Here is a 10,000-nt window from a genome sequence, read left to right as displayed (position 1 = left end):
ATAAAGAGAGTTGCCAATTTGGCGTAAGAATTACGTTTACATCATGATCATGATCACGATCATTCTTCAGGCCGGCGGATAGTGTTTTTACTTGCTTCAATGAAGAATTGGTCGATGAACTTAGCAAAAATGAGTAATTTTTGGAGTCCTTCCCCCTGCCCCCCCCCCCACCCAGCTTGCTTCTTGAAATGTGGTAATTGATATTTGCCTGGGTCTTTTTAAGGACGGTGCCTACTAATTCAAAGGTCTTTTTGCGCGATTTACTGAATATGCGAGAAAAGCAGATCTTAACAAGTGTTACTGAAATCCAAAAAGAAAGTCGGGGTAACCACACATTTTTCAAAATAAATTACCGGTAATCGAGAAAACTTGCAAAAAGCTCTAAATTACAAAGCTATGTATGGCGTTCTTTTCCAAATTGAACTTTAATTATCTCTGAAAAATGCTTGGATATCCCCAATTTTCTTTTTGGATACCAAGAGCACTTGCTCAGTTTTGCTTTCTTAACATAGTTTTAAACCGCGTAAAAATATCCCGATTATCTCAAGATGCCCAGAACGTATGGGTAATAACAATAGTAGGCACCCTTAATTAATACCTAAAATTAGATTTTGTGATTCATGTCCAATGAATATATCCATCCGACACTCCATCCATACAGAACCATAGCTTTCTTATTAAGTTGTCCGCATGATTTCTGTTCATTGTATTGGTTTCATTACAAATAAGCGATAAACTTGACTTTTTAATTGCAGAGACTACTATGTAGTGCTATCCCTATATTACAGTGAACTTAAGGTTGAAGTTGTCGAGCAAACTCCAGCTTTTGGATTTTTCAGCTTATTAGGTAAGTTGTAATCGTTTTATGGTGGCTAGGCAGGGCGTAATCGAAATATTGTTTAAGAATTCGAAATATTCAAAAACGGGAAAATAGAGATTTGCATTAACATAAAAAAGAAAAGAAAAGCCGCCTTGGGGTGGTCTGGAGAAAATGTGGTTGTTTACGTGCCTATTTAGCCATATTTAGCCAGCCAATTTCATTCATAAGTTCATTTTAAGTCCATATTCTGTCGACACAGCGCAAGTTACTTCGTTGAACTGAGTATTTCACCTTTGTATAGTTAGATTGAAAATATAACCAACATATGATTATAGTAAGACGCATCCCACGTGAATGCCCCTGGGCGTCTTAATGGCTCATTTGATTGTTCGGGATATCTGCAGTTGGTTTTTTTGTGCCTTTTTTTTTTTCAAAACTTAAAAAAGCTCTAATCTGTAACTGTTATCTTTGACTTTTCTCAGGTGAAGTTGGTGGCCAGCTTGCTCTGGTATTAGGTGCCAGTTTTATCACAATTCTGGAAGTCGTAGATCTGACCATTATGATCGCGATCAACTTGTTGTGGCCGAGAACACGACGGAGAAATACCGATACTTAATGAGCCAAAAGACTCTGAAAGTTTGGATTAGTATGGAAAGAAAAGAAAAACAAAACAAAAAGCAAGGAAAAAATTAATGTAAAAATTAATTCCTACTCACGCACAGGTCCAAACAAATAAGAGAGGATAAATTGTGCTGATTCATCGGCACTCACAAGATGAACGTCGATGACTCGATGTTTTGGGTCAGGACGCAGTAAAAAGTCTGAACTGGAGCCCATCAGTAGGACCTTCCTTTTCCCTTTTACCTTTTGGATCGGGCGTTTTCACAAACTTAGTTATTTTTAGAAATACTTTTCCGGCAAACAGCGTTTCCCTAGTTACGGTTAGCCAATCAGTGCTGTAGTAGATTCCGCATTGGCAATGCCGCGTAAATTAGCTCTGGCTGAAACGTGGCAGACAGACGGAAATCGGAAAGCTCATATTCAGAGGTAGAATGTAACGAAGGAGATACGGATAAATGGTATTCAGGTGACGACTGTGAGAGTAATGAAAAATCTGAGGGTAAGAGTGAGTGTGAGTTAGAAAGTAGCGAAGAAAGTCATCGACGCAAAGCAGCGACTACTCCGAAGGATTCTCGTCCGAAGAAGCGAAGCGCGAGTACGGCTAATATTGGATCCGGAAAGCGAACCAAACCAACAGTCTCAAGCTCTCTTAAGGAAGATGAAGTGGAGAAATTGACATCATGGATTTTCTCAACTGAACAAGCCACCTGGGTTGAGGAATCCATCTACTTTCTACCTCCGAATTTGAGCTTTCCGATTCCCGTCTGTCCGCCATGTTTCAGCTAGAGCTAATTTATACGGAATTGTAAATGCGTAATCAACAGTACTGACTGGCTAACCGTAACCAGGAAAACGCAGCTTCCCGGGAAAGTGTTTCTAAAAATAACAAGGTCTGTCAAACGCCCGATCAAGCAAGAATTTAAGTTCGGAGGAAGTCTCCTACCTACGAACTCCTGGTATGAAATATCATTTGAAAGCTTCTTAATTTGGTCAAGGTCAAGGGAACTAACTGAAACTAATTTCTCGGATTTGAAGCGGAGATCAGTCTTCCACAGTATTGCGTACAACGTTGTGAACACAACTCTACATAAAATGCCATAACGAGGCAGCACCATATTCACGCCACAGCTATGGTCACAAATCACATAAAAAGATTGAAAACTATAACATCTACTGACAAATGAATAAAGTTACTTTTCTTAAAAGTTTTGGGCATTAGGTCTGTGCGTATTTTGTACTTATACAGCAAAGGCTTTGTTTTTCGTGACAATATAAGGGAATTGGGATATTAAGATTTGCAAAAGAAGTTTGTCATAAGGCGACAGATGTAAAGTTTTTATTTGGGTGAAATTTTTAATATCCAATCGTCCTTATTGAGCTCCTTGAGATTTGCTATGTTTGTTGTTCAATGATACAGCAACGGATGGCACATTTGTATCGAGAGGAGCCCAATTATTGCGATTAGAACACATCAAAAAATTCACCCCAAGTTTCAAATATCTCAAAGAAAATTTAAGCTATTGCACCGTTTTTCCATCGCTGCTCTTTTATTTGGGAACAAGATAGTTTTCATTTCTTAGTATAAATAAGTATGATGTATTGGCGCCGCAGGATGGTCCTTGTTTCTCTTTAAGATGTCACCTTTTCACTGGTATTACAACAACAACAAAAATAAGAACAGATGAATTAAGGCTTTGACCTAGAAGAGCATGCAAGTATTGGAAAATAAACCGAATCTTAGTCTTATTTCAAATGCCAGAAAAAAATATACAACAGAGTTCAATGGTTGGGGAATAGAACTAGACTTCGATTTTTAGAAACTTTTTCTCTTTTTATTGAGGTTTTGACACCCAGGAATTAAGGGTCACACCATGGAGCAAATCCCAGTGATATCTAGATCGCAATTCGGGACGCTATGCCCTACACGCGAACTGAGTGAATGGTTCCCTCAAAATTTTATAATCGAGAGTTACGAAAAGCAGCCCTAGGCCATATCCGAGAAGGCTAGCTTGAAATTATTGACATTTTCAGATATATTTTCAAAGTGTCGGCGCTTTTAAGGACGGTGCCTGCTAATTCAAAGGTATTTTGCCCGGTTTATGAATATGCGGGAAAGCAGATCTTAACAAGTGTTATTAAATCCACAAAGAAAATTGGGGGTAACCACGCATTTTTCAAAGATAATTAACCAACAATATTTGTAAAAAGCTTTAAAATACAAAGCAATGTATGTTCCAAATCGAATCTTGATTATCTCAGAAAAATGCGTGGTTTCCCCCAATTTTCTTTTTGAATACCAAGAGCACCTGCCGAGTTCTGCTTTTTCAGTATGGTTTTAAACCGCGCGTGTATTAGTAAGCACCACCTATAGGAATCTCGTCTAGTATCTCGAGATGCGCAATAACAATAGTAGGCACCGTCCTTAAAGGACGCCGACTAAACGAATTCAATACATAATGTAATATCTGTGCCCAATCCCCTATTCCTTAGAGAAAAGAATATTGTTCCCAGAGTTCTCGAGTTTTGTGGTCAGCGGGTGGGCGTCCAAGGACTCTTAAAAACATGGGAGTGGAGTCCGAGAAGTTAACAGGGACCCATAGATCGGAGGACGAGGACGATCTACGAGTATGAGTTTTCCGTACTGAGTATGCGCATAAGGTTTGGAGGCCGACATTTTTCGAAGTGCGCGTGCTCAGTACGGAAAACTCGTACTCGTAGTCGTCCTCGTTCTCCGATCTAAAGGTCATTATTGACTTTAACGTTCGTTGTTATTTTCTTTACAACATAGTTCCAAGTCCGAGGCCAAAAACTCCCCTCATGGTAGGACAACAAGGAGGAGTTCGCAATTTCAACGCCGTTATTTCATTTCTTTTGCGTTTTTTCTTTCAAAACCGAAACATACGGTGATAGAACCTTCTCCGTATGCACTCCAAAGATTTGGAACACTGTTCCTTTGGAAATACGACAGTCCAGTACAGCTTTGTTGTTTAACTTAAGACTTTCCTTTTTACTAAATATATTGAGAGTAACTCTTTATTATGTTGTTAATGTTTCTTAGATTCTAGTTGTTACGATTGTTGCTACCTTTTTAATTTGTAAGTTCCTTGATGTAAATCTCTAATTTTAGCGATATATATTGCAAAGCGCCTCGAGCGAAAAGTGGTGTGTGCGCCATATAAATGAAATATTCTTCATCTTCTAATAATAATAATAATAATAATAATAATAATAATAATAATAATAATAATAATAATAATAATAATAATAATAATAATAATAATAATAATTATTATTATTATTATTATTTGTGAATGGAAATAATTTTAATTTTGAGGATTTAAGGCGGGCGTTCTCTTCTTTGAAATGGCTTCCCTCTCAAGAAAAAGAATCTAGTTGCAAGCCCAAGACGCTTCTTACAACAACTCTATATTTCTCATAAAGGCGTTATTGACCGAAAGAAACCACAAATTTGAGGCACCCTGCTTAACGGAAAAATAAATAGGGGATTACAAATATTATTTCCCCAAATTTTCTTCGCATGGTGTTAATTGGAATTTTTTTTTTAATTCAAGTTTTCTTTTTGCTCGATCCGTAAATGTGATAATGCTAGTTTTAGACGTATGTCGTGGATTTATTACTTGCTGCAAAATAGTGGGGTATATTTTCGTGCATAAACGGATTAATTTTTCACAATAAATTTCTTTCTACCAGAGCAATTTTAACTTTTCCTGATAGACCAAATAAGTCCTTGTTTCCTTTGACGATTGCAAAAGAAAACTGCTGGTGGCTTTTGTATATGCTCGGCTGACAACCTGGCTAGTATCATTCATTATTGAATATTCTCGAATGTGATCAATACCCCGCAAATGAAATTTATTTTAAAAATTAAGTTTATAACTTGGAGATATTTGTTTCGGAGATTTTTTCCAAGATGTCTCTTCGTATCTGTCTGAAATTCGACATTGGGCGTCTGATGAAACATTAAAACGTTTGAAAAAAACAAAAAAACATGGAGTATTGTTTTGCCCTGATATAAAATTAATCCATTGCAAACAAGATTTGAGCTCGGGCACAAAAAGTCTGAGGCGTGTGTAGAAACCATCTTCTTAATCTTAAGAATTTATCAATTGCTTTTATCTGTAATATGTTTGGCATTTTTGGCAGGCACGTTCCTTCTCGTAGCGACCATTCTCTCTTGAGAATGTTCCTCACTGATTACAAATTTGCACTTACCAGGATTGTAAGCAACAGCTTATAAGTCGGTCGCTTATCTAACTGGGATGCTCTCTAATTTTCATTTCATAAAAATAAGCATACAGCATAATTAAACGAAATAATGAAATTATCGTTTGTGCAAGTATTTATTTCCTGTGAGATTAAAGATCCGACGAAGAGATAGGTTTGCCAACTTTTCTTTGAGTTCTATTTCCGTCAAAAGACTAGCAATAAAACGGGTGTGTCTTCCAAAAGTCCTTCAATTTCATACCTTTGTGTAACAAAGGGTTATAATAAGCGTAAAGGGTCTTGAAAGTAGGAAGCAATGCGGTTCCTATATGGGTTTTCTCTCGACAATCAATTTCCATCTTTCGCCTCTTTTATTCAATCTAGAGGGAACTTTGCGGAAGACATAGCGGGACAAAGACTATAAATAATAAATTGTATTCTCGCGTCCTTATTTGTCTTCATTCGACAACTCTTGGGCCTTAATTTGTAATTTCATCACACTAAAATGGACTTGACATAAAGTGTAGTCTATTGAAGTAAGTAATGGACATACGAACTCTTGACATCTATCATCTGTACGTATGATAGATGCATGCCAAGAGATTATCAGTCGAGAGTACGAAATACACAGCAATAAATTATAATTTGACAGTAATTCATAAACGATAAATAAATAAGTCATGTCTTTTCAAAATACAGATACAAATGCGAAAAGTACACACAATTATTTAAATGAAATAAGGCGAGCCTTAGATTGAATCATTGTCTTTTTGTTAGGTCGTTTGAGGACACATTGAAGGAGGAAGATTGTTTCCTCTTTTTATTTGACGCGAGGGGTGCCAAACCATAAAAAGCAAAATTTTTGGCGAATGAGGTTTGCTCGAAGGAAATGAATCCCAGGGTTACCTGGAGGTTTTCCACCTGTCCACCATAATTTGCACATACAGTAACTAAACCGCATATCCAAACATATGGCGTCTTTTGTTATTTAAATTGCGCTCTTGATTGGCTGAACAACAGGCGTATACATTCCATACAATGCCGTATTGATTTTCTACACTCCTGCCTTGAAAATCGACGAAAAATTCAATTAGAGACCAACATGGTCAAATAAGTGAAATTTAATTGGGTTTTGCTCATATTTTTATCTTTATAAAAACGTTTTATCCATACGGCAGACAGCTAGATTGGGCCAAGTGGAGGATTGCTGTATCGTTCGTAATTTGCCATTCCATGAACACTAGTGACCCGTTCTTGCGTAGAGGAGTTGACAAAAGATGTCTAACTGGTTTAACAAAAGCCCTGTAGCCGACGATACGGAAGATGTGAAAATTATTATCAACGGAAGTGATAACAAGTTTAACCCTGGCGCTAACAATGTCTATGCTTTTTGCAATCACTGCAAGAAAGACATCTCGGTTGTGTACATCAAGTCTGCTGAAGCAAATGGGAAGGAAGTAGCGGTGACAGAGACAATGAAGTCCTCTTGGCCGCAGTTTGTGAAAGAAGGAGGCTATCCGGAAAACGACTACGACAAATGCATGAAGAACAACGACTACAAAAGCTGCAAGAAGCTTCTGGATGAAAAGAAAAAAACCGACAAAATCCATGAATTGTGGTTGACGTTTCTGAACTCGTGTACCTTACACGGGTTTCATTTTTGCTTCTCTGGAAATCCGCCATTAAGAAGAGTCATTTGGAGTTTGCTTCTTCTTGGTGCTTTTGCGTTGTTTGTTGAAAAGTGCAAGACAAGTATCGATAGCTTCTTTCAGTATCCCTTCACCACCACAACAGTTATCGTATATGAAAGCAGTATGGTGTTTCCCGCTGTTTCAATCTGCAATTACAACGACGCTCGCTTGTCCAAAATAAATGGAACACTAGTTGACAAATTGTTCGTTTGCAGTCAGAACGCGGGTAAAAATTGCAGTCATCTGAAGAAGGACGTGACAGGCGAAGTTATGAAGCAAACACTTTCAAAAGCAGCTCACCGCCTGGACGAAATGATACTGGACTGCCATTGGGGAAAGAAAGCTGGAGATGGCATACCGTGCAGTCATAACGACTTTGTCGAGTTTACAAATGCATTTGAAGATGTTTGTTTTACATTTAATTCTGGCAAAAACGGAACTCGAGGCTTTACTACAACAAACACCGGAGAAGAAAATGGCCTTCGCCTGCTCATCGACACGCAGCACCACGACTACTACTACGACGTGGAAAGTGCTGGTTTTAAGGTTATTCTACATGATCAAGCAGAGACGCCATCTAAAATGCAAGGTTATGCTGTCTCACCGGGCTTTACAACTTACATGGAACTACGAAAACGAAAGGTAGGTGAAGAGTGATGTACGACATCGAAAATGTTTTGACTGCTAAAAACGTTTGGCGATCAATTAGTTATTAATAGTCGGGCAAAGACGATAAATAGGGAAGAAAACAAAACTGTTGAAGATAACTTTGCGTTTCAAATGAAAAAGGAAAGATCTGTTGAGATTACCGATTTTGTGTGATGTTCAATGTTAAGAATGAATACTTGAAAAATATCAGATCTTTGTTTTATTTTTCTCAATGACTTCAAAGAATTGTTTCAGTGATGAAAAATATCAGCTGAATATCCAGCTTTAAAAACTGAAATGTCACTTTGTCTATTTTGATGCTTAATTGAGAGCGATCTGAGTTTCTGTTTTGACCTCAAAAGATGTTGATGCTGTTGGACTCGATGTACTGACTGAAAAAGAGCCCTGGGCCCTTTCTATAATTTCCTTTAATTTAGCTTGTGACAACAAGAATCTCAAGAAAATCATGACGAACATGCAGAATTGCATTCCAATGGAATGTTCCTGGATTTATGTCATGTTGTTTTATTTCACGAACAAGTTAAGTTATTCAGTCGCGACGTGACTGTCTCTTTTACATGTAAGCACAATCTCAAAAGCTATCGTGAATTTCACGTGTCTTGGAACAATGAGATTGCCGGTTCATCTGATCAGGCCTTTTGTAGCATATCCTGTATTCGAGAAAAAAGAAAACAAACTCCCCAAGAAAAAGGGAATTTAACCACAAAGGAAGACAAAAACGATTGCGGTCAGTTGGTATCATTAAATTGGACACCTATAGCTTAGAGAAAAGATGAAGTAGATATCCCTTATCCTTTGTGGTTTTTGAATGCACGGATGTTTTAGCAAACCAATCTTTCGGAAAAAAAAATGTAGATATTGTGTATTGGAGTCGTTGAGTTTTTTGTAACCAAGAAGATTGCATTTGCCGTGAACTTTGATCAAGCGGTAACATCCGACAAAAAAAATAAAAAACGAAAACTCACCCGACATTTCCTGACTTCTCACACGAATAATATTCGCAACCCTTACGGAACTAAGATACAGAACTGAAACTATAGACTTCCAGTTCTAATTCAGAAGGTAATAACATTTTTGTATTTGCCACAGACCTGGAGTATTTAGGTGTAAACACTGACTTCAAGATTCATTTTTGTCCATACTTTCGACCGCTCAGAATCTGGTAACAAAACTGTCGGTTATAATTCTGTGTCCAAGTACACTAAATGAAAAATCCACGTCATCATTCCTTACGCATACAATACTCAATGTCACCTGTCAACACTATACATCAATACTAGATACACTACTTAACAAATTGACGTCAGTTTTTCATGCGTCTGTCCTGTTATTGATTATGAATTGCGTCATAACATTGTCAAAATAGTTGTGGATCCACGAGGTGATAGCCTAGTTATGTGCAGTAACGTTTAGTGACGAGTAGTGACTGCTAGTAACGTGTAGTAACGGCTGGTGATGTGCAGTAACGTCTAGTGACGAGTATAGTAGTGACTGCAAGTAACGTGTAGTAACGGCTGGTTATGTCAGTAACGTCTAGTGACGAGTAGTGACTGATAGTAAGGTGTAATAACGGGTAGTGATGTGTAGTAACGTCTAGTGACGAGTAGTGACTGCTGGTAACGTGTAATAACGGCTGGTGATGTGCAGTAACGTTGACGTTGAGTACTGCATGTATTGCATAAGGAATTTTAAGGGGATTTTTCAGTTAGTGTACTTGGACACGGAATTGTAACCAAACTGTCGAGCCCACGTCTTAAAGCACACGCGCAACTTCGCGAAAGCTTAAGTAGGTCATTTTTGTCTTTGCGGTCCCCGGTTTGTTCAAATGATAAGAACAATGGAAGCCAAAATGCCACTTAAAAGAATACCATAATACTCTTTGTTTGCCCCCCCCCCCCCCCCACAAATTTTGCATTTGTTTTTGTTTTGTCATGGGACAATTGTAAGTCCCCAAGAGAAACCGGGAACAATGCTT

The 10,000-nt window shown here is 37.9% G+C and overlaps 2 protein-coding genes across 2 annotated transcripts in view; both read left to right on the top strand.

Moving 5' to 3' along the window:
* LOC138008548 (acid-sensing ion channel 1C-like) overlaps nt 1–1,579 on the top strand; it is a 9,311-nt gene extending 7,732 nt beyond the window's left edge. Inside the window, exons 5-6 of the mRNA XM_068855868.1 lie at nt 756–847; nt 1,303–1,579. Of these exons, the coding sequence (XP_068711969.1) occupies nt 756–847; nt 1,303–1,436 (226 nt within the window). The 3' untranslated portion in view covers nt 1,437–1,579. The remainder of the gene's footprint in view (nt 1–755; nt 848–1,302) is intronic.
* Nucleotides 1,580–6,751: 5,172 nt separating this feature from the next.
* The window catches only part of LOC138008547 (acid-sensing ion channel 2-like), a 13,864-nt gene continuing 10,615 nt past the window's right edge, over nt 6,752–10,000 (top strand). The window contains exon 1 of the mRNA XM_068855867.1: nt 6,752–7,998. Coding sequence (XP_068711968.1) covers nt 6,943–7,998 — 1,056 coding nt within the window. The 5' untranslated portion in view covers nt 6,752–6,942. The remainder of the gene's footprint in view (nt 7,999–10,000) is intronic.

The sequence above is a fragment of the Montipora foliosa genome, chromosome 6 (assembly GCF_036669935.1).
Source record: "Montipora foliosa isolate CH-2021 chromosome 6, ASM3666993v2, whole genome shotgun sequence".
NCBI lineage: Eukaryota > Metazoa > Cnidaria > Anthozoa > Scleractinia > Acroporidae > Montipora > Montipora foliosa.
Note: the sequence above shows the minus strand (reverse complement) of the source record. Positions and strands in the feature narration are given on the sequence as shown.